Consider the following 25,489-nt stretch of genomic DNA (forward strand, 5'->3'; position numbering starts at 1 on the left):
TTTCCATAAAGTTGGCCATAATTGTGCCCATGGTTTAATGATGCAAAATTTTGTTTCAAGTATACCAAAAATGATTGAAATTTTAAAGGAGTAGTAGGAGCATACAGAAAAGTAGTTTTACTAAATGCCATGGGCATATTGTATGTGGCTATAAACTGTATCTTTCTATATAAATATTGTTGATTATCTGCAGTTGTACAGTCTGATATGGTAGCTGTTTGCCACATGTCACTGTTGAGTCCTTGAACTGGTCAATCCAAGTTGTAAAAGTCCATTCTGGATTTTGAAAACTTACTTCACAATAAGAATGTCAACTATCTTATTAATAATTTTTCATTTGATTACATGTTGAATGGTACTACTTTAGCTATATTGAGTTAAATAAAATGTGTTATTAAGTTTAATTCACCTGTTTCTGCTTGCTTTTTAAAATGAACTCTTTGAAAACTTTGAAATGACATATATGACATTTCCCTACAGCTCACATTGTATTTTCATTGGAAAGCACTGATTTATAATATTATAATGAACTGTCATAAAAATTAGCAAAATGAAATCTTTTTATATAAAACAAATAATTCATCTATCTGACAATTTGCATTTGGAGGCTGGCTGATTTAATTTATAATATCTACTGAAGAATTGATCTTGTTCACATCTCATGATACAGGTCCTAAGTTTGAAGTCAAACTGAGAAAGAATGCCAGTGGCCTGGGATTCAGCTTTGTGCAGATGGAGAGAGAAAGCTGTGGCCATCTCAAGAACCATCTTGTGAGAATCAAAAGGCTCTTCCCAGGGCAGCCAGCTGAGGAGAATGGGGCCATCGCAGCTGGTGACATCATCCTGGCTGTGAACGGAAGGCCTACAGAAGGCCTCGTCTTCCAGGTGGGAGGCCAAAGTGATGCGGCCATGTACAAGCTGATGCCGGCCTGGTCCTCTTGGGCCACTCCCCAGAGGGAATACTCTGGGCTCTAGAAAACCACACTTGGAGCCTGGAATTTGATCATACAAAGAACAATTGTTCTTTACATTTAATTTAATTTTCCACTTTAGTTCTTAAATATCTGACCTTGAGTAAGCCTTGCTTCTAATTAGGTTCATAATGAAACCCAAGATTAAATCTCTGGGTTTCTCTGCTGACTGCATTTCTCCTAATGCACATTCTGGAAGGTGGGTATGAGAGCTGACAGGGCTATAGTGGTTCCTCCTATTTTCCCCATCAAACATACCTTTCAATGCATAGTGTTGCATAGGTTATCCTGTGTACAATATAAGATGTCATTTCAAAAAATAGTGAAAAGTGGATACTTCTCAATGCTTATAGCACAAAAATCTCATATTTTTTGATATCTTGTATATATCAGACAGGGTCCTGGAGGAAAATTGGGGTATTTGAAAATAGTTCACTAAAGATGTGGGCTGTTGATAGGAAGCTCAAGAAAGAATATAGAGCCCTGGTGCTGGGAAAAGTAGCTGTAGCTGTCTGCTTCTGCAAGTCCAAAGACATATGGGAAGGAGCATTTACACAGCCTGGAAACTGAGAGAGCTGGGTGGTATAGACCACTTGGCTTCTGTGACACCTGGGACATAAACTGTGACTTTTACTGAGGGATAGTCATCCTGTGACAACCCCACAGGGAAGAAAGCAGGAAAATAAACACCACCTCCTTCCCCACCCTGTGTCTGGATGTCTGGTCTCTGCCCAAGCTCCCTCTGGCTCAGCCCAACAGGCAAGGTGGTCACAGCTGCACAAGTCTCCCTGCCTGCAGAGCACAGAGCAAGGGTACACAAAAGTGAAGAGGGGCTCCGAGCAAGCTGGGGAATAGGGGTAGCGCACCTTTGGGACAGTGTACATTAGGGCAGAGGTGTCCTCATCCATCAGCTCCTGATCCAAGGACCGTTCTCTGAGAACTGTTGCTGGGTCATCAATTCTGTAAGACCTAACAACATAGAGACAGATGGTTCATGCAGTTTCAACTATCAGTGAAGGTGGGATGGAGCAGAAAACAACAGACTGTGGAAAGTGCATGTTGTAAGAGATTAAAGCTTCCAGTGCAGTGCTTGCACCAGTGACCCGGGTTGGGGAACACATTCGTGGATATCCCTTGGGGCTAAGGGGCTACTAAGTAGCATACAGATCAGAGGTTCTCAAGTAGGGATGATTATGCTTTTTAGGGGATGTTGGCAAAGTCTAGAGACATTTATGGTTGCCACAACTGACAGGTGCTACCGGCATCTAGTGGGTAGATACCAGAGATGCTGCTCATCCTCCTACAATGTACGGGAGAACACCTACAACAGAGATTTATCCAGCCTAAAATGTCAATAGTGCCAATAGTTTAAGTAGGAAATAAGTGCTATCAAGGCAACACTTCTTCATTTTAGAGACTGAAAAATGGGGTGGAAGGTGGGAAAATTTTCTAGGATAAAGACTAAAGAAAAGGAAGAGAAAAATAGAAAATAACTGATAGAATAGGGCCACATTGTCAACCTGGTTTAGGGTAAGAAGACCCAGAGCTGACTTGTCACTTGGGGACTGGCCTACTGAATATGTGGTTTCTGGTGAAACTGAGCATTACAGGAACACAAAAGTTGTGTAAGTTTCAGTTTGCTGATGCAGCATCCCCAGCAGGAGTGGCTCCATCTTGGGCCAATAGGAGCAAGAGATCCAGCATGGAGGGAACTCATGATGTGGTGCAGAGTGGAAGAGTGAATGGGGTGAGAGGCAGTTGGTCTGAATGCTGTGCTGAGAAGCTTATATTGAGGGTGAGGTGAACAAGCAAGGGTCTTCAGCAGGAGAAGAACCTAGTTATATATGTATTTTGGAAAGAGCACCCAGGTATGGAGAAAGGCAGGTCCCCACACTGGAGGACAAGGAGCAGAGGGAAGGCCATGGAAACCTAACAGGTGAGAGTGTCCATGGATCCTGATAGTCATGCCATGGCAGGAAGCTCAGGGCCAAGTGATAGGCTTTAGAGTTTGGGTGGTGGAGCCCGCACTGGTGGCCCCTGAGATGAGGGGAGTTGGGAGTTCTTCACTTGCTCTGTGAAGAAAAGGGATCACTATTGGTGGGTGCTGCCATGAACAGGCACTGGTGGACCCTTGTCACGTCTAGTCCAATATTGATGTATCACCTCTGCAGGAACACAGGCTAGTGGCTTTGACTACTCACACTTAGGGCATTCAGGCCCACAGCTGTATTCCACAAAGTTCTCTGGGGCTGGGAAATAGATCAAGGTGGAGTGTTGGAAGGACCAGGACTGGAGAGATAGCAGCAAACACAAGACCACAGCCATGCCAACCCCACATTTGACCACAGACTTTGTTTCTCATAGGAAGTGCTGCATTTACTTCGGGGGACCCCACAGGAAGTCACACTGCTACTCTGCAGACCTCCTCCAGGTGCACTACCTGAAATAGACCAGGGATGGCAGGTAAGATGTTGTGATCTCTGCTCTTTCCACAGGGCTCATGTTCAGCCACTTTTCCTGTCTGGTGAGTCCTAACAAACCCATCTTTGCTTTAAATAGGGTTCAATGCCACCTTCTTCCACTGGGGCAGTAAAATAGCTGACTGCAAACCTCGATTAGTCTTTATTTAAGAATAAAGCAAATATAAAGAGAGTAGATATTAAAAAAAGAAGATAAGAATTCCCATTGTGAGAAATGCAGTGGAAAACAAGATCTGTATCCACCCTCCTAATGTATGAATTAAACACATATTATGGTCCAGAAAAGCAGGGAAATTCAGAATTTTTACCTTGATACCTATATTAGTAAGGTCCTCCAGAAAACAGAACAAATAGGGTGTGTATGTGTGTGTGTATTCATATCTATGTTGAGAAAGACTTTTAAAGAATTGGCTCATGTGATTGTGGGGATGGGCCAGTCTAAATTCTGCAGAGTAGGATGACAGGCTGAAAACTCAGAGCTGAGGTTCCAATATGAGTCCTGAGGCAGCCTGGAGGCCAAATTTCCTTCCGGGGAATCTCAGTCTTTTCCTTTTAAGACCTTCAACTGATTGGATGAAGCCCTCCCATATTATGGAGGGGAATCTGCTGTATTATTAAATCTACTGCTTACCATTAATCTCACCCAAAAAATACCTTCCCAGAAATATTGAGACTAGTATTTGATCACACATTGGGATATTGTGGCTTAACTGATTTAGCATATAAAATTAACCAATGAATTGGCACCTGGACCCATTTGGTTGGGTTCCCAGGACACACACTCTGTGGTAGACATTTGAGTGTGGGGGTTTATGGGCCAGAATGGCACATATTAAAAAAACTATCAACAACAAATGTTGGCGAGGTTGTGGAGAAAAAGGAACTCTCCTGCACTGTTGGTGGGAGTGCAAACTGGTCCAACCACTATGGAGAGCTGTGTGGAGATTTCTGGACCTACTAAACATAGAGCTTCCATATGATCCAGCAATTCCACTCCTAGGTATTTACCCAAAGGACACAGAAACATCCATTCCAAAGAACACCTGCACCCCTATGTTTATAGCAGCACTGTTTACAATAGCCAAGCTTTGGAAACAACCCAAATGCCCAAAAATAGATGACTGGATCAAGAAGATGTGGTACATATACACCATGGAATATTACTCAGCATTCAAAAAAGATAAACTCATGCCATTTGCAGCAACATGGATGGCGCTGGAAGGGATCATGCTCAGCGAAATAAGACAGAAAGAAAAAAAAAATACCGGATGGTCTCACTCATAGCAGGAATCTAGAAAACTTAAATAAGAGACCAGGAAAAAGAATAACTGTAACAAAGAAAATATCAAAATCAACAAACAACGATGAACCAGAGATACTCTATGGGGGCTGGGGGGCGGGGAAAGGAGGGCTTGGGGTCAAAATAAGGGGGTTGTAATTGTATGGGGAACATAAAATAAAATTTAAATTAAAAAAAAAAGAGTGAGGGAAGAAGGGCGAGCAGAAAGGGAAGTTAATGTGAAGTAGCTGCAATAGAGGCCTTGATTAAGCCCCCAGCTTGCTCTGGAGCTGGGATGGCCCCCTAAAAGCTGTCTGGAATTGGCTACTGTAGGTACAAAGGCCCCTACAGTAACCAGCACTGGCATATGAGCTGCTCCAAGGGAAGAGACTTAACTTTGACTGAGGCAGCTCCCTGGAGCTGAGTACAATTCCTGGGAAGCAGTGGCTGTGAGCCAGAGCAACTGGCCCTCCTAGTGGCAGGGGAGGAAGATCTCAGTCCCAGAGGGGAGCCTGTGTGGGTACCCCAGAATCTCCTGTACCTGCTCTGCCCTGCATCTGCTGCCCGGGCGTCAGCAGTTGTCTGACATTCCTAAGTGTCATGATGCTTGATCTATAAGACGCTGATAAAGACAGTCGCTTATTATTGAGAGTGACTGTCACTAAAGACGACACAGGGCATTTGGTGACTTAGATTCTTATGATGCTGGGACCACAAGAGGTCATTTGACAAGACTTTGCTGAGAAAAGAGCTATGGAAAGGGCATCAGAAGTTGCCGGTTTGGAAGAGAAGGTAGAAGATGGCAACTGTATTAGGCAACTGAAAGAGGGGGAGGGAGGGCGGGATATGGGTTTAAGCAGAATAAAAGGAAACTAAGGACACTGGTGGAAGGACATGGGGGTGAACACATAGCAGGTACATGGACTGGAAACCTTGGAGAGGTTGAAAGATTTCTGAAGAGCAAGTACTAGGGATGATGGGCTGGAAAGAAAAGAAAGGAATGTTTAAAAACGAAGTTCTGAAGTTCTTCCAAGGAGTATGAGAGAAATGTAACTGTGCTTAGTATTTATTTTTGTCTTACCCATTCAAACTTTGATTTTTTGGTATACATTGTATATTAGTAGTATCATACATGCTTATGATTTATAATTAAGTAAAAGTGCATATTTGGGGCTGTATCCCCCTCTCACTCTAGGGAGTGGGTAATCAGAAAGGTGAAGAGACACTAGGCTGTGATAGGTGGGAGTGGAGTGAGAGCCCAGCTCACCCTGGGTCACAACTCCATGTGCTCTATGGCCCAGGCATGTAGGTCATGGGATAAAAGGTAATTTCCTAGAAAAGGTAAAGTCACAGCTGTCACATAGATACAAAAATATGAACGCATGCTAAAAATTTTATCTAACTAATTCAGAGGAAACCAGGCAAACTGGTTCAAAAGAGATTTCAAAGAACATGTTAATTTATGTAGAGCTATAAGATAGCTCAAAACAATGAATGCAGCTAGAATCAGATAACCCAGAAGGTTGTTCTGCAGAGATTGCATTTTCTATGAAGATTTTTTTTTTCTGTAGAAGGTTGAGCCATGTTAGTGTGTAATAGCAGGTCACCAAGATTAGGATCTAGGACCTAGAGGGTCCAACAAGGATGTAAGCAGTTGATGAGAAATTAAGTAACGTTTGGGAGGGGAGATGGAGCTGTGAAAACAGGTTATCTTGGATGAGGACAGATTAAGACAAAGAGATTGAAAATGTTTTTCTTAATGGAAAGAGAGAGAAAAGTCATTGTTATTTCTGTTTTTATATTTTCTAAGTTTACCAAATATTTTTGGTTAAAAAATAAATAATGCTCACATTTATCAACAGTTTTCCGAATGTCCCCGAGCCAAGGGGCTTGGAGGTGGTGAACTGTATTGTCTAGGCCTGGTGGAGCTGGGGTCCTAACAGGGGGAGACTGATCCCAGAGCCCATCTCTTAACTGCTCTGTTCTACAATCACATGGGAAAAAAAAAAGTTTTATTTTTTAAAGAAGTAATTTTTAGATTTTTCTCAGCATGCACCTTGGATCCAGTAATCCTTAGCAGTTCCTTTTATAGACACCCGTGCTCTCAGCAGACAAAGAATTCAACAGGGCAACATGCACTGATTCAGAGCGGAGCTCCAGCCTGGATCAAGAAGACAGCCAAAGGGGCTGTGCCATCCCAGGCACAGGGGAGGGCCTGGGTCACCGGCCACAGTCTTGCCAAAAGGCTACCAGAGAAGCACAATGGGATCAAGAGCCAGAGAGACCCTGGGCCACTTATCTGATGCATCCTCAGGATCCCCACCCTCACTTATGCAAATTTCGAGAAATGGATGCATTAGCATTGGCTACCTCTTTGGAAAAGGATATGAGGCAAAACTGCTACTCAGTTTGCGATATCAGGAGACTTGACAGGTAAGCATGTGTTTCTATGATAGAAACTGCAATGGAACAAACAGTACCTCAGATGCTCACCCAGGAGCTGCACTGTTGTAGGCATTGGAGAGAAGGTGAAAATAGGAGGAGAAAGTCAGAAGCTGTTTTAACCACACCTTGTGAGCTTTGGGGACCACCCAGTGGTCCTCTAATAGTTTTGGAGCCTCCAGATGGCAGGTCTTGTTTTTTTCCCCAGCACACAAATCTTTGTCCACATACACCCTCTTAAAGCATTGTAATAAGAAAGAAGTTCTATTGTATGTATCATCATTTCTGTTGCTGTTATAACGTTTCACAATCAGTACATAAACACACACACACACACACACACACACCCCTTCAAAACCACACCGAAACATTCATTTTAACAGGAATTTTTAACTTAGTCTGTATTTTTGTTCACATCTCCCTTATGTATTTTCAATTCTCAGTTCTGTTCTTAAGGAAAACATACTCTTTTATTCAGATTGACAGATATATTTTCTGCATACTCAAGGGCTCAGAAACCTGTTTGAAGCAGAGAGAGGGGTACCAATACTGAGAGAGGGTAACATGCTGTTTCTAGGAATGTACTACCTTAATGCATGGACACTGAGCAGGCTAACCGAGAACAATGTGTTTGACACAATACACACCTGCTGAGATTGAATGTTATCGTTTGTTGGTCATTCTAGGACACTCACAAGGGTAGGTGAACTTCAAGTATGGAGCAACTGGTTAATTCAATTAAGCAGAATGAGATCTATGTCTATTAGGAGTCAGATGTACTTCCCTAAGAGCATTCAGATACGTGTTTTCAAAGAATGCCATGCCAGCCAAACAAAAGCCAACTATTTTCCAAAGTGAAACAGAGTGGGCAGACACATTCACTCATCAGCGGTGTTCATTTTCATGGCCTGAAAATGTATTTATAGTTCCTTACTATTATAGTCTAGGCAGTAATTGATACACCTCATAAAACATTTTGTAATGAAGCAATACAGTTCATTTTCATGGAGGAATGTTGGAATTGTGTGCCTGTTAGAAGGAGGTCTTGGCACTTTACTGGACTGGCATCTACTGCAGGGTTCATTTCTAAAGTTAGGGCAAAAGGTGAAAATAACATTAGATCATATTACCCTTGAATATCATTCATTCCTTTGGAAGGTGTGATGTTATTTGATCCCCTGTTATGGGAACATACCATTTTATTCTTTGCTTGAGTTTCACATGGCCACACCGTTGCAAAATGCTTATCTGTAAATACTGCACTCACAGGATGGAAGGATGTCAAATTCAAGTTTCCAAGTCACATTCACTTCAGTGCTGAGCTCGCTGAATGGGAACGCTCACTGAGTGGTCATGACTTAGTATTTAAGGTTCTTTCTCGGCCTAGACATATACTTAAATTCGTGTAACCAACATGCATATAGTTTCAGGAAGTATCATTTAGTGAAAAAGTGATGATACAAGATTTCATGATACAAAATTAAACCAGAGTCCTTGAAATGAGCCTAATTTTTCTCTACAGCTTCTGGGCACCACTATTCCTGAAATAGCAGAGGATGATTAGGGGGTTAAAGGTGTAACTTAACTGCAGCTGCCATGCTAGGTATATTATCAGGTAGGGTGACTGAGGGAGGAGGCTGCCGTGTAAGCAGAGGTGTTGATCAGATGGGGGGCAGAGAAGACCCCTGCGAAAGCCACTCTGGAGTTGGACTGTGACAGACACAGAGGCCTGGCCAGTAGCAGCTGTACAGCTAACAGCAGAGCAGAGACAGTAGCAGTCGGGGGCCTAGGTGCTGCCTTCAGTAGGGTTCTCTCTACATACTTCGAGGCTCTCAGGGAAAGCACCCACCCCAGGCATACCTAACCTGGCCCACGACTCTTGCAGCTCAGGATTATCATTTGAACTTCAAACCCAGCAGTTGCTGGACTTCTCTATTTGGTGTCTTAGTCACACCACAGCCCCAACCTGCCAAATGCTAAAGTTCAGGAACAGAAGCCCTAAGTTCTTAGCTACATTTGCTGGGGCTGACAGGGTGGGGCTGATACTGGAGAGCTGGAGAAAGCTGAGCCTCATATAAGAGATGCAAAAGCAGAACTTTGTTGTGAGTTCAATCCCAGCCAATAGGGCAATTATAATATCCTCGTATTTCAGGCCTGAAAGTCTATCTACTCATCTGGCTTGTCTTCCTGAAAGAAGGACATGATTTTGGCAGCCCAAGTCTCTAAAGAGCAACTGTCCAGGGAAGTCGGACACTGTGTCTTCCAGCGTGGGTCAATATCATGTAGCAAGCAGAAATGATTTCACTCACCTCAGAGTTGGACTGAGATTCCTTTCCTTAAAAGTAGCTGCTAACGAGTTGCAGGATTTGGGGTGGGGCTTGATTCCAGGCCTCTGCCAGCTTGTACGGGGGAGGAAACTGGGCAGGGAGCCCTGGTGGGGTCTCCAGATTCTCTTCTAGTCTGTCTAGAAAAGGCTTCTTTCAACAGACAGTTTGGTAGGGAGGGAGTGAATGCAGGGAGCAGCTGAGGTCATTAAATGTAGTTGAGGTGAGCAGAGAGCTCTGGGCCCCCTCATCCCTTAAGGCTCTGAACAGGAGTCCTGCTGTATGAGCCCCAGACCCCTGATCTAAACTTGAGCTCTGGATGAAGGACTTTGCCTTTACTTGCTGTGTTCAGCTGCCAAGCAAATCCACTGTCCTTATCAGATTCCCCAGGTTGCCAGTCTTGCCCCTTCCATGAAAGTCTCCACTTGGGGACTCTCATGGACCTCTTCTTTCCTTGCTCACCTTTTCCCATGTTACAATCACATACCAGATCCTATCCCCGGGAATGAAAAAGCAGTCATTCTCCTGGGCTTAGTGGGATGATGGCCAGGACTTGATCCTGGGATATGGGGGGTGGGAAGAGATACCAGGCCCCCTCTGGACAGTCTGACTACCTTGCCTCTTGCCTCTCAAACTGATGGCCTCCCTGGGTCTCTGTCTCAGCAGAGTTAGTAGCTGGAACCCCATATCAAACCCAGAGAGCAAGGGGCTCCTGGAAACAGCTGGAGGATGATGGTGCTGGGAGTTGCGGCGAGGGCAACCAGGGGTTGTGTGCTTTAGGCACCTTTACTCCCTGCTTCCTGGCAGGGAGGGAGGGAGAGGCCTCCTGCTGGGGGATTGTGAGGGGCTGGGACAGGGTTGGCCTGGGCAACAGGCTGGATTTCCCATTTTCTTGGACTAAACTTGATTGATGTCACCTCTATGTTTACAAGAAAATTTGAATTTTCTATGCAGTGCTGTTGAGTACTTTAAGTTTTAAAATAAAATATCCCTTAAACTACTTGCTTAGATTTTTTTAAATATTGTTTTCTTAATTCCTCTTTAGTCCTTATAGCACAGTCTCCTTTCACACACATGAATGTACATGTATTCACATGAAATGCACATTGACATGTTCTCATGAGCAGAAATCATGTCTCTTTGATAGCAAAGTTCAATTTGGGACAGACACCCCGACTCTACTGGGGAGGGGGACTGACTCTCTGGGTGTGTGTGTGTGGGTGCTTATAGCTATTGGGAGGTGCCAGAGCTAATTTCAAGAGCAAGAGGCATTGCTGGAAGGGGAGCAGGAGGGTGGGGGCATGTAGCAAAGTCAACCCATTGACTGGAGGTGGGGAAGGGAGGCTGGTGAGCAAGGGTTTATGTATTCAGTAAAAAACTAAATTTGTGTGTTTTTCTCTTAGATTTTCCTACTCATCCTCTCTAATCAGACTTTCAACAGATATTTTCTGAGCATCTTCTCTGCATGTTTGAAGTACTATGCAACACGCTCTGCCATCTGCATGAGCTGCTTTTTCTAGTCACAAAGCATCTATGGCACATTATGGAAGCCTTATTCTTTCACTTTTGTGTCTGCAGCTTCACTGCCAGACAATGAGCCTCACCCTTTGTCTGCTTCCTGTGTCACATGGGGAGTAAATGTCATTCCAGCTGGCTGCCTCTCCAAATAGGCACTTTTTCATTGCCTACAAAAGGACCTGATATTTGCACAAAGTGCTTTGAAGGTCATCTATTTGAGCTGCTCCCAACCTTCTTCTTTGACCCTTTCCATCTATTTCCTCCATTATAATAACAATCATAACCATCGTAGTCATAATAGCATCTGCCTTTTACTGAGAGCTTATCCTGTACCAGGAGCCATGGATGGCTGTATAAAAATTATTTAATTTAAGCATTCCAACAATCCTATAAGTTTCTTGACATTCCCGTTTTTCTCATCATCTGCATCCACGGCCTCCTCTAGGTCTTCCCATTCACTCTCATTATCATGGGACTCTTGCAGATGATGAGAAAACTGAGGTCCCAGAGAAATTAATAAACCTCCTAGAGGTCTACACAACTTTGTTTTCTAAGTGAAGGTGCAGTGCTAGATCTGGGTCAGAGCTCTGCTTTCCATGCCATGCCCTCTTTCACATCCTCCATGATCTCCTGGGCTCAGTAAGGTGCTCCTCCAGCTCCTATAATGCACTGTGCCGCCTCCATCATAGCACTTACTCCCTGCTTTGTTAAACATTTTTTTTTTTAACCACCTGCTCTTTCCATTCAATTTGAGACACCTCAAGGTCAGGGGCCATCCCTTGTTCATTATTCTCTTCTTGGTCTCAGAGCAGTCTCTGGCAGAAATTGTTGAGCCCTGATAGCTCTCATGTGATGTCATGATGCAACACCCTGAAAGGCAAGAGAAGGTGGGGAGAGGAATTTGTGATCAATGCTGGAAGACACATGGATTTCTGTTTTCTAGTCCTGAGTTGAACAGGGATGTTGAGGAAGCTGACATGTGCCATCCACTTGAAGCCCCTTCACCTACCATGGCAGCCGAAGCATATCTTACCATTTATTCTACAACAGACGGCCAACTACCTTGTGGAGAATGTTTGGAGGCAGATTCAGCGACCATTCCTTTGCCACAGTTCTGCTCCTGGGGTTATTTCTCAAAGTCTTTGCCTCCAGAAGAGTCCCATGATAATGAGAGTGAATGGGAAGACCTAGAGGAGGCCATGGATGCAGATGATGATGTCCTCAGGTTTGTCTGAGTGGAATGAGGCTGGGCTGAGTTATTCTAGGGGAACTCAGGGTCACAATGTTTTGGTGCAGTTGATTGGGTGGTGATCTGCAGGCATCCCCTCTGAGTGTCACACCTCATCAAGGCGCTTACTGTAGTCCATAGTCCATGATGACAATAACGAGTTATTGAGTTATTGTCATGAGTATTGTCATTCCTGTTTCATGGATGACACATTTGATTTTTCCTGGGGTCATTTAGTGCGTAAATGGCAGAATCAGAATTCAAGTCAAGGGTCTCCTGGACCATGTGACCAGTGCTCCCCTCCTCCTCAGCTTCCAGCTTGGGACTGGATACACAGTCTTTGTCAGACCTCTCTCTTTGGTGACTGCTTATGAAGTGCTGATTTCTGTTTTGTTTCTTCCTGCCTATGTCTGGGCTAGGTATAGTTCAGAGAAGAGTTTGGGTGTCATTGAGCTTTTGATTGAGCTGCTATATCTCAAAACAATGAACTCCTTTTTGATTAAGAACATAAGATGCCACCAGAGTCACAACTGGGGTCAAACAGCAATAAGGAAACCTACCTCATGCTGTTTTTGTAAGAGTTACATGTGCCTACCCATATCCCAGTATAAAAAAATTAGGCTAAATGTTTCAGAAACTTTCACATAAATACATAGGCACATTGAAACCTACTGAGGCATTGACTTATGAAGATTTAGGTATAATTGAAACACACTGACTCACTTCATTCCATTGGGTCCCTGCTACATTTTTACTACAAATGATTGACCTGGCTTCTTAGAGGCCACTGTCAGGCAAGCCAATAAGGTGGGTGGATATTTGAAATTCAAATATGACAAAAGGGCTGGTTCTTATCCAAAATTGAAAGCAACAAGTTAATAGAGGGGATGACATGGAGGCTTTGAAGACTGTGCACACCATTTATGGACAAGCTGAACACTGACAACTTTGGGAATTATGCACTATCGGCTCACAAAAGTGTAGAGCAAGCATGGCGTGGCTTCTGTGTGGAAGGCAATCTTCCCATAGGGTATGCCTAGGGGAGATAGGGTCAGCAATACTCTGGGCATTCACATAGAAGCAACCAGCAATTTCAGTGCATATTAAACATCCCAGGAGATGCACAGAGCCCTGGAGGGAGGCTGCAGAGAGGAGAGTAGTGAGGATTTTGTCATTGGAGGAGCTCATGCTTGAAACCTAGCTCTGCCACTCACTTGGTGGGTGACCAGCAACAAATGATTTTTAAGCCATCTGAGACTCAGCTAACCTACTGCCAAACAGCAATAAGGAAACCAACCTCATGCTGTTCTTGTAAGAGTTAGATGACAATGCATGTTAAGTGTTGAGCACACTACTATGTGGTAAGGACTCAAAAGGTGTTAGCTTTATAAATCATAAAGAAGGAAATGAATTCAGTGAGATGATGCAACCTTATAATCAATCCCACTGGTTTTTATTCCACAGACAAAGGAACTAGGCAGTCAGATTTGTGCCCTAACATGAGGTGGGCAGTGGTGGGGAAAGTACTGTTATATAGTCAAGGTGTCAGGAACCAGAGCAGACTGAACAGCCCTCAGGTATGAATGATGACATGGGATGTAGTTAGTCCTAGCCTTGTCGTAGTCAGTGATTCTCCCTGCAGAGAGGAGGCAGATATGTGGGTGTGAGTGACCTAGGTCAAGCCTGGGCACCATGGAGACTGAGGAGGAGGAGAGCACTGGTCACATGGTCCAGGAGACCCTTGACTTGAATTCTGATTCTGCCATTTATGCACTAAATGACCCCAGGAAAAATCAAATGTGTCATTCATGAAACAGGAATGACAATACTCAAGACAATAACTCAATAACTCAGCCCATAGACATGCCTCAAGACATCAGGCACTTCTGCAGCTAGAATGTTGACTTGCTGCTTGTTTTATCCTCCTTTAAATTCTCTAAGAAATCCATAACCCCCAAAATGTTAAGGACATGTATTGTATATATTTTCTTTTCCATCTTGGAAATAGGAAGTCTGGGAGAGTATAAAGAGGACATTGCTTATGAATCTAGTAGTTTATTCTTTAAACTTCTACAATGAATGATTTTATTTAGTCCTTTTGCACAATAAGAAAGTGATACTAGCTATATAGTTTATATAAACAATTTACTTTAATCTTTACATCAGCTTTCCAAGTTATTTTAATAAGGTGTTCTTAATCTTCTATTACAAATGGGGCTTAGGTTTATTTAATTTGCCCAATCTTTTTGAAATAAGAGGATGGATTCACACTGCATCTGTCTGATTCTACTATTGGTACATCTTTATATTTCACCTAGAATATGCCTTTCTACGTGCGTGGACACACATCTTCTTTCCATCACAAGTTATAAATCCTGCTATTTCCTTCATAAAATATTTCTCTCTTATGAGGTTAACACTTTACTCAGGCAGGGGACCTAAGGAAATTGAAGTGTTCTACTTAGAGAAGGCTTCTGGTTAAATGGTGAGGCTACTCAATAAAAACTACTTATTGTTTTATGTGAACAGAGAAAGTGGAGCAATTTCCCAAAGCAGAACCTGAGGATTTGTACATGGACATTCTTTTGACTGTGATTACACTGAAGAGCCCTCAGATGTCCTTGGTCCAGAAGATGTGACCACAGGCTCCACAATCAACAGTGAAGCCTGAGGTTCTCTGAGAGAGAGACCTGGGATGGAGGGTCTGGCCTAGTTGTTAGAACTAACTTCAAAAAGAATTTACCTGCCTCATCTGAGACTCATTTGGAATAATTCTGACTTCTTTCCAGCTCTGGGACTGATGTTGAGTAAAGCTTTGTGTGTGTGCACATGAATATGCACAAGCTCTCCAGGGCTTCCCCACATGAAAGGATTCGATAACCAACTTCCGACATCAAGGACAGAGTGACATGTTGTTGCTGCATGCGTTCACACTTTCTGGCACAGATGCAAAATTTCAGTTTGCACTTTTCAGTTCTTCATTGGTTGGAGTACCCATAGTTTTCATGCTACCCCAAGTTCCCTGGAAGGAATCTACTAAGGACCTTGCTGAAAGTTCATAGAAATGTGTTTTGACATTTTTCTGTGTCTTTTCTGTGTAACTGCATATTTATAAAATTCTTTTAAAAGCACTTTCCCTTTGGACTCAACAGCCTGATTCTAGTGATTGTATAAAGGACAAATAAAATGGTAACCTCTGATAACAAAGGAAGAATGAAGTGCTAGATACCCTCATTGCCAGTATTAGGACATATAGCTACCATAATAACAAAAAACTAAAACCATGTGGAATTAGCTAATGTACAAAAATAATAGACCCTGTGGACCAAAACATGAGTCTGGGAATCCATTTGTCTCCATGTGATGGGCACTTGGCAGTCAGCATGTCAGCATAGGTAGGGGGATGCTTTATAGAACTGAAATAGCTGGAAAGGATGATTTAGATTCAACACTTACTTCATCTACTAAACTTACATACAGTTGATTAAATTAAAAACAGGAAAAACTGATAGAAAACAAACTCTACCTTTATCAGATCTATAGAAGAATAACAAACCTATGGTTATATCATTAGATAAGCATAACAATGAAGAACAACATTGCAATACTTAACATTAAAACTTTTATACAGTAACAATGACAAAGGGAATGCCAAATTTTGGAACACAATGGATTGGTAAAAAATTTTCATAATTGTGAAAAAATTAACATCTACAATATTTACAAAACCCATTATTATTTATAATAGATTAATGAAGAATGTCAATAGACAATAAATACAATAAAAATAAAAATGGTGGACAATATGTATTCAAGTCAAAATAGTGTCAGCATACTAGTTTTGGTTTATAATTACAAAACTTAAAAATAATTACTACCCAACTTTGATGATGCTAGTATTCTTAGAAATATCAAAAGTCATAAAAATACATATGCCCAATAACCTGAATATGACATTCTTGAGAATTTATTCTAAAGAAGTCATTCAAAACTAGAAAATTTCCATTTATGATGTTCATTGACGTGTCCTCAAAAAAAAAACCCAACAAATTAAAAATGGCTAAAATGGATGCATGAACCTATGCATGTGATAAAATTGCATAGAACTTAACACACATGTTTACACAAACAAACACAAATGAGTACAAGTAAAAAAAATAAATCTGAGTAAGAGATTTTATCTATGTCAATATCCTGGTTGTGATATTGTACCAGTTTTGGGTAAAGGCCTGGGGGGTCATCTGTGTTATTTCTTATAATAGTGTGAATTTATAGTTATCTCAAAATAAAGAAGTTTAATTAAAAGAATAGTCCTTCCCAACTCTGCTTTAACTGTGTGATGGCTGATCCACGTACTAGCAGGGCAACTTTTACAGAATATTACAGATCCATTGACTGAGAGTGGGTGCTTAGATTGAGCTGCCAGCTGCATCTGAATTGCACACAATTCCCCAACAGCCCATCTACATAGTCAGTGCCACCACTGTGATCCTTGTAGTATATTTTTAAAAATAAATTACAATTCTGACCGTCAGCTAAATAAATCTCTGCTGCAGAATAAAGGACTCAGCTTCAGCATCAAGCAATCATGGAGAAAAATAAACAGGAAATATACTGGAACAGCTCTACTGTTTCTGCCTCACTTTCAGTTTGACACACATTCACTGAGCACTTACTGTATAGTGGGCTCCGGGCAAGGCTCAGGGAATAGAGATGAGTGTGGACAGTGACTGTGTATGGGAGCTGCATCCTGTGAAGGAGACAAAATATAACTGTCAGCAAGGGGAATTATGTAAGATAGTATGGACATAATTGTATAGGAAACAAGAATTTATCCAAGAAGGAAATATTAATCATGCCTGAGGAGGGTTTGAGATGGGGTGGCAAGCTCTGAGAGGAGTGGTATAAGCATGGAAAGGCCTGGAAGGAGGCAACAGAGACAGAGCATACAGACAGAGTATGTAAGGGGTTGAGAGGGAATAAAAGAACCGAGAGATGGGGTGGGGACAACTAAGCTTGCCTTTTCTGTGGGTGTTTGTTATAATGAGAACTTGGATCAGATTTTTCTTGTTTGTGGTATAGGGAGGACTGATGTGGGGGAGACAAAATTAATCAGATCACTTTGGAGACCACTGCTAATTCCAGAGCAGGAGGAGTGGTGAGTCCATTGACTGGGATGGGCAATATTGAGGATATCATATCTGGTGATCAGTTTGGTTCTGTACATGTTGAGTAAGAGGTATATCTGGATATGAAGCATCCCAGAGGGATATTTTCACTAAGGCAGGATCATCTTGAATTCTGTAGCAAGAGGTGCAGTTACAGAGGCTTCAAAGCTATGCTATGCATGGCTTATCTACAAGAGATTCTGTAAAATGGACAGAATATGAAGGAAGGTGCAGAAGGGGGAGAGTTTAATGGAGAGTGTGAATGTACGTATCTCAGGGCTGTGGACAGAGGAGGAGAGAAGAGAGACATTGTGTCTCCTCTGTGCTTCTACATTAGGCTCCCCGTCTGCTCACTGACATACCCTAACATGTCACCCCATCTCTTTGACAGCAATGTGCTAAAGATCAGAAGTTGAAAACTATCTCAGAATCAGCAACTAAAGTCAGACCTGCCTATTCTCAGTACCCACTGATTTTAAAGTAGGCTCGCCTCCTCCTTCCTGCTAGGGTAAGGTTGATTTAAGAGCAACTCCTTTTTTTGTGTGTGGTGGGACTGATGGCTAAATTTAAGCCAATGAAATGTAAACAGATATTTTGCAGAGACTTTTAGAGAAGTTCCCCGGGCAACTTTATGGGAAGTTGTCAGAAAGCAATTATTTATTTGCCCTCGTGGATAGCTCTGACAGCCTTTCTATGAGCTGGAGAGGACCCAGTCTTAAGATGAAGCCAAATGTGAATGTGAGAGCAAAAAATGATGGAAAGAATCTTGGCCTTTGTTGATATAATTGAGTGGCTGAATCAACCAACCTGGAACCCTGCCCTGTAGTGGGACTTTGATTCTCATGACAATAAATCTACTTATGCTAAGTCAGTTTGATTTGCAGCCCAAAGTCTTCTAACTTCCACTGTGGGTACTCAACTACCTTTCCCCAAATTCTGTCCTTGAGGTTCACCTCGAGAGACCCCAATCGAGTCATTGAGGTTCCCTATGACTCAAAGATAGAGACATTTGTATTTCTCAACAAAGTTTTCATTCACTGGAATTTTCAGATTTCCTTTTATCATTTTGAACTGGAAGGTCTAGTGCTCACCTGTGTTGTTGAGGATACAACCCTTCCTAAAGTTCTTATTGAGGAGCTGGGAGTCTTAACAACAACTGTGGGTAAAGGCTGGTCTTTATAGAAGAACTTTGTCAGAGCCTGCTAGGTTTCAAACTCTGTGCCAGGAATTCAGTGTTGGTAACCACATTTAACCCTCACCATTGCCTGGTGGGGTAGGTATTTGTGTAGTCAGACAGGGCCCCTTGGTGGTAGAGTGGGGTCATGTGACTTGTTTTGATGAAAGAGAAATAATGCATTCCATTTGCAGGGTGAGGCATTTAATTGTAGGGCAGGACTCTACAGAGTTCTTTCTCCATCATCCACAGTGATCGCAGCGTGTGAATAGGTGGGTGCTACCTAAGTCTGCCTGTTGAAGTCGGGGATCATGGAACAGATTCCACATGTCCCACACTGGGTATACAATAAAAGCTAGAACCACACCTTTACTGCATGACTACGATTTGAGGTATGTTTATTGCAGCAACATAATCTAGTTTACTCTGACTCACCCTTACTAGGGTCATTTTTATATATGAGCCACTGAGACTAAGAGAGTTTCAATAATTTGTCAGAGGGCACAAGAAAATAGTGATGTTGAAATAAAAGAAGCACTGGAATAAAGTCCATGCCCTTCTCTCCCAATCACGATGCCTCCCTGAGGTCTTGACAAACGAAAGAGAATGAGTTGCTTTTAGACTGTGTTAGGAAGACTGAGAAATAGGAAAAAAGTGAGAAAATCTTTTACTCTGCTTGTTAAATTCTCTGAACATTGCTTTTGATGCTCTTAACTCATATTGAAGAAGTCTTCACTTTCACCATGCCTCTCCATGCCACACTCAGAGACAGTATGCTAAAAATGAAATAATAGCATGCACTACCCTTTTATGGCTAACCTTAGAGGACAATGTTCAAATTTCATAGAATAGCATGGAAAACATTTTGGGATCTGGTTACAACTCAGTTTTCCAATTCCAGTTCCAGTTTTTCAGACTGCCTCCGTTTCATGCAGTCATATGGGGCTCCTTTGAGAACCCTAGAATATGCATGCTTTTTCATCTTCCATCTTATGTTTGTCTATGCCCAAAACAATCATATGGCACACTTCCCTTCTTCATTCTATTTACACATCCTCTTACTGTATGGTCACCTCCTCTGGCAAGTCTGCAGCACTGGTGATCACCCACCCACAGGATGTAAGGGTTGAGAGGGTAAGGAAGTCAGAATGGAAGATTCCTCTGGAGAGAGCTGTTGAAATGTTATGGCATGTCTCTCCATCACCTGTTTTCTCTCTTGGGGAGGCATCGGAAGCCTTAATTCATCATTGCCTGTATGAAAGGGCTATTTAAGAAAATATAAGACAACATATGTCTCCTACAATTTGGGGAGACACAGGATTAAATGTGACAGGTGATGTCTGAAGCAACATGCCTGGTGGGAGAGCAAGGAGATAGTAGCTGTCCTGGGAGTCAACTGTCAACACCGTTGGCAGAGTAAGGACATGGAAAACCTTCTAATAGTCAAGTGAAAGTCCTACTGGCGAGGCAGTCTGGAGTTGTCATAAAACATGCAGGAGGTGGCCTCCCTGGTGGTGCAGGCAGTTGAGCGCAGCGCTGTGAAGCTGTCAGCAGCCTCTGCAGTGCCAGTTCGATCCCCGCCGGCCTCGGAGCAACCCACATGGCGAGCAGACCTCTCCTGTCTCGCTTGCTGCTCCCCTCAGCAGTGTATTTCGTCTGTCTGCATGTTCTGTTCCCCGCTCTGTCTCTGGTGAATCCTCTCGCCCTCCCGCATATCTGGTCTGTACCCCAGCTCTTGTATAAATATAAAATAAATCTTAAAAAAAAATGCAGGAGGGATGTGTACCCAAGCAGAAAGAGAGAGAGAACTAGAGCCTTAGCTGATCCTGAGAGGGAGCGCTGGCAAGAATCACAAAAAAGCACCCTCCTGTGCCTGATGAGTTATGCAAATTGAGTTCAATTTGAGAAACACTCCACTGGGACACAAAACCATGTCTGCATTTGGGCTTTTACCTCCTTATTTGTCTGGTGCCTTTATTCATGCCACAAACTACATACCCACAGAGCTCTGTGTATATGATAGCCCTGGGATGGCCTTATGGAAGACAGGAGCACAGGGAAGGTATTGGAAAAAGTTGACCAGAGGCAACACCACCCAGGAAATGGAGCAGCAGTTGAAGACACCTCACAGGGGAATTTTGGGGGAAAACCACAAGATTCACTTTCAGGATAGTCAGCTCAAAACATCTGCCAGGCCCAGAGGGCCAGTGCTGAAGTCTAACTGAAGAGGTGCTGGATGGTGTCAGGAGGGTGGGATGTGGATATGAAACTGGGTGGGGAAGGAGAAACTGGTGTGCCATTTTCCATCCCTGTTTCCAGCCCAAGACAGTCCTGATTTGGAGTGGAGAGAGCCAAATGCTCATACAAGAAGTTAGAGGGTGTTTTATACTGATATGGAGCTATTCTGGCTATTCAAAGTTAGAGATAGGTCCAAGATTTTATAGCAATGGATCAGGAAAAAATGCACCTGGGCATTTGGATGACATTGGAAAGAAATAGAGAAGTTGTCATCTGTATGTACTGTTCAGTTAATAAAAATCAATAAGATTGCAATACCTGTATCCTTGCTGTAAAGTACAGAGCTTGGCACAGACCAAATGGTAATAGATGAGGACTGAAAGGTATGAGCCTAGCTCCTTTCTTAGAATTTGGCAGAGTCTGCAGTTTTTTCCTGCCATATCATTGTTTTACTGTTTATAAGTATAGAAGGCAATGGAAGGCAGGACACTTATAAAGAAGAATTTGTATCAAGTCTCTGGTCAACATAGCAGTTCTTTCCTAACAAAGATTAAGGATCCTCCTTACGGCCTGTGCATGCAGAGCAATGGGCTGGTTGAAGTTTTGCAAATCGGTGAGCAGCCAACTAATAGATCAATCGATCAATATTTACTGGACATCTACCATGTGTCAGGCTCAGGGACCAGGCAGCTGAGAATTCACAACAAGGTAAGTACATGTCCTTTTGCTCTTTATTATTTAAAATTTTTTTTCTTTTTATTTGGATATATTTTTTATTATTTTTATTTTTTTAATTTAATACAATTTTTACATCAATGCATCCATTGTCCTTTGGCTCTTTAAATAGTTTTCAACCTCTTCTGGGATTTTTATTGGCATTGGACTTTCAACAATTTATTTTTACAGTCTTTCATGTAAAGTTTCTCAAAGCTGAGCAGAGAGAAAGAAGTGCACAGAAAAGTTCCTGCAGTTTTTCAGAGCTCATGGTCCTCATCAGCTCACACCTGGTGGCACTGGGTGTGAAGAACACCATCCAAAAATAAACCAGGTTGTAAGGCCAAGACCTGGAACTTGGTGGAGCCTGTGGTAGGCTGTCATTGAAATGATTAGGTTTTTTTTCCCTGTCATTTTTCTTGTTCTTAGTTATCTGCTCTTTTCTGGTCCCTAGCCAAGTTTAGAAAATCCTGAACTTGAATGTGGGTTTCAGGGGTTGTGAAGAAATAATGTTGGGCCCTGAAGTCCTGGGTGTGAGCTATCTTCTGTGGTCTGGGAGGCCTTCCTGGGTCCTCTCTGTGTCTTGAGACCCATGGCTTGGGATTAGAGCCCATTTGACAGTAAGTTCTTACGCTGGAAAGGGGCAGATGGGAGGAGCAGACATTTGTCTGACCCCAGGGTTCATCCCAGAAGGAATCTGGGTATCAGGCATAGGAAATAGACTTTGGGATTTCAGAATCAGTATCTCTTTGTGCTTCTCATTACTATTTCCCATTTGAGCTTCCCCAGGGATTTGCCTAGGACCAAGCAGGACATGAGGAGGCAGCATGTAGAGGCAGCAGAGAATAGAGAGGCTCTCTGGGCAGGCTAGAAAGGGGACTTGGAGGGATGAGGCCTGGGTTAGAGGACCAGAGAAGGACCACACATACTGTGAGGAGCAAGGTGAAGAAGAACAGGAATGTTAGCAGCCTGGTCTGCAGGACTCTTCTCCTGGCATGATAGTAAGGTACATGGATACATTTAACCTGATTTGTGAAGGGTATCATGCCTCACCCACACAGGTCAGAGACCCTGACTGCTGTGAATCCCCTGCTTAGAGAGTAGCAGAGTGAAATACAGTGCTTCTGTTTCTTTTCCTCATTCAGCACTTACAACTCTATGTCCCTTTAAAAATAAAAAAGAAACCAAGGCAGAGATTATGAAGTAACTTGCCCAAAGTCACCAGCCATTGAATAGCACTTTATTTCAGGTTGTCAAAACCCTTGTGCTGTAGGTGAGACACTAAGATTTTAAAAGGCCCCCAGAGAATGGTAGCAATCTTGACAAAGCACTATACTTTGTAGCTCTTTGAATTTTTTTCACTAGTAAAAACAGGAACATCCAAGAAAAGCCTTCTGGATCAGTGGCCTCTGGGATTATTGTGTGGTTTAGGAGGAAGATAGGGAATAGGATGAGAATTCATGGTCCATTCCCACCAAGAGTTCATCTGGTCTCCAGGGATTTCATGATGTTGCAGGTGGGAATTCTCCACTCTATGGGCCCCCAGGACAGTCAGGTAGGGACACAACATTATAACATTTCAATTCATTCGCACTGCTCATGTGGCACCCCAGTGCAGAGTTCTGAGGATAGACATTATGAGAAACAAAAGAACATCAGACATGCGTCCATCTTCACCCTCCCTGGCACTGCTGTGGCTTGCCTGGAGGATTCCTCAGCTCCTGAGGAGAGGTGAGGCTTCTGATGGAGAGGAAGCATTAACTGTCAGTGACTGAGTAGGTCAGAAAGCTGACCCCTCCAAGCCTGGACAGAGAGGACGTTTTTGTTCAACCCCAGTTCAGTTCATGGAGAGGGCGCTTTCCTTAGACCAGTACTGAAGGCTGTGGTCTGGGAGTCAGGTGTCATCACGACTTAAAGGGATCTAGCTCGCCAGAACAAAATGGAGAGAACTGTGCTCACCAAGAGAGAAACATTCAGGCTTCATGCATTAAGCCGATGTCCGTAGCGTGGATACCCTCTGTACTGATTACCCTGGCTGAGACTGTTTCAACCTGGTAGCAACCTGTCCCCCATGAGCCCCTCCCCTGCCCCTCTCCAAGGCCATGTTCCGCTGTGACTCAGTAGGGGGCTTAAGGGCAGGTGTGAACAAGGCAACTGCCCCTACAGATCACGGTCCACAGTTTCAAGAGGTGGCCATGGCTCAGAGAAGTAATGGCATTATGAGCACGGCCCCAGGACAGGCAAGACCCGCGCCGTGGACCAGCTGCCACGCAAACCTGTCACTGGGCGTGCGGCGGACGCTGCAGTACCAGCTAGGACCAGCAGGGGGGGGGGTCATGCTTGCTCTCGCCGGGCTTGCCTATGGCGGGGGCAGTGTGCGGCCCGGCTCCAGTGCGCAGGCTTGCAGGCACCATCGGGATTGGACAGCAGGGACCCAGCAGCACCGGCTGGGACCAGCAGGGAGTGGCAGGCCCCCACGCGAACCCAACTGGCAAGGTGGGCTGGGGCGGGCCTGGGCAGTTGGGGCCTTGGGGCTCTGCACTGGTCCAGGTGAGGAAAGATGGCTGGGAGCCAGGTGGGGCGGGGGAGGGGAAAGGGAGGTCACTGCTCTGTGGTGAGAGAGGCCTCCCCAAGGGAAGATGCCATTGATGCGCAGGGCCCAAGAGTGGACACCAGGCAGGCTGGGCCCAAGTGGGAGGATTCAAGCAGGCCCTGGGCCAGAGGGCAGCCGCAGACCCCTGAAGCCTGGGGGGAGACTCATTGTGGGCAGTGTGATGCCTGGCTGGCCTGTAACATGCTGTGGTTCCCTTGTGTGACAGGTTTGGGGACCGGAAACACTTTTAATTTTGTGGTAAAGAAAGTCCTTGAACTCTCCATGAGGAGCATGGATCTAATATGAGCGGTAAGAAGCCATCATCGGGTAATAAGTCACCGTATTTGCTGGCCTGGACCCGGGTTGTTTCGAGGCCAAGAACTCCATTCTCACTGAAGGACCAGTGGAGCTTGTGGGACCTAGGGAGAAATAGCATTAATTAAGCAATTAACTGCTATTTTTGAACACCTCCTGTGTGTCAGGCACTATTCTAGAAACTGGGGATATGGATAAACAAGATGAGAGCAAGGTCCCAGCTTTCACGGAGTTATATTCCAAGTGGGAGATAGCCAGCCAAGGCCCAGTCCTCGGTTTTCTGTTTTTGCCTTGCTCTTTAATGCCATGGGGAAAACATTAGGTAGGGGGCAGGTTTCATTTTAGGAAAATAGAATCAGTAATTATGTTTCTAAGTATGTTATGTTTGAGATGCGTAGGAGGTATTTTCCAACAAAAAACATGTGGGTAGTATAGTTGGAAAGAGTTCTACAGTGAACTCCACATACACACCACTTGGGTCCTGCCATCAAGTTATATATGCTTCTTCTTGTTGTTGTTGTTTTACATATCTATGCATCTCTCCATTGCTGTCTCCATCTCTCAGTCACTTGGTAGGTTTATTTTTTAATTGTGGTAAAATATACATAATACAAGTCACCTAGTAGATTTTCAAGCTGAGATGTCAAATAGGTAATGACCTATTAAGTCTGAAATCCTGGGGGAGCTCAGTGTTAGAGTTGGTCTTTAGAACCATCATGATAGAACCATTAAGATAGTACTTAAACTAAAGGACTGAAGCCAGAAAAGGGAAGGTAGTGGTTAACCACAGTGAATTAAGATGGATTTAGCAATTATGAGGATTTTAATCATTTTGACAACAACTTTAGGCAAGAGGGGTTTTAAGGCCTAGCAGAATTTTTTGTTGTTGTAGACAAAGAAGAAGTTGTTTATATTCCAGTAAGGGAGAACTTATCCACCTGAGAGAGTGGAACATTGCAGGGGGAAGTCCTGTATACCTGAGAGGAAGAGTGTCCCCAGAGCAGGTGGTGGTTAGCTTTGAAATGGAGAGAGAGGGCCACACATT

At 43.4% G+C, this 25,489-nt stretch overlaps 1 protein-coding gene across 1 annotated transcript in view; it reads left to right on the top strand.

The window, feature by feature from the left end:
- Window positions 1–10,948, top strand: part of FRMPD2 (FERM and PDZ domain containing 2) — a gene marked incomplete at both ends in the record, with an annotated part of 81,393 nt that extends 70,445 nt beyond the window's left edge. Inside the window, 4 exons of the mRNA XM_084245431.1 lie at window positions 671–885; window positions 3,336–3,434; window positions 6,823–7,163; window positions 10,900–10,948. Coding sequence (XP_084101557.1) covers window positions 671–885; window positions 3,336–3,434; window positions 6,823–7,163; window positions 10,900–10,948 — 704 coding nt within the window. The remainder of the gene's footprint in view (window positions 1–670; window positions 886–3,335; window positions 3,435–6,822; window positions 7,164–10,899) is intronic.
- Between the last annotated feature and the right edge of the window lie 14,541 nt (window positions 10,949–25,489).

This window comes from Talpa europaea, assembly GCF_964194135.1.
Source record: "Talpa europaea genome assembly, chromosome: 10".
In the NCBI taxonomy this organism is placed as follows: Eukaryota; Metazoa; Chordata; class Mammalia; order Eulipotyphla; family Talpidae; genus Talpa; species Talpa europaea.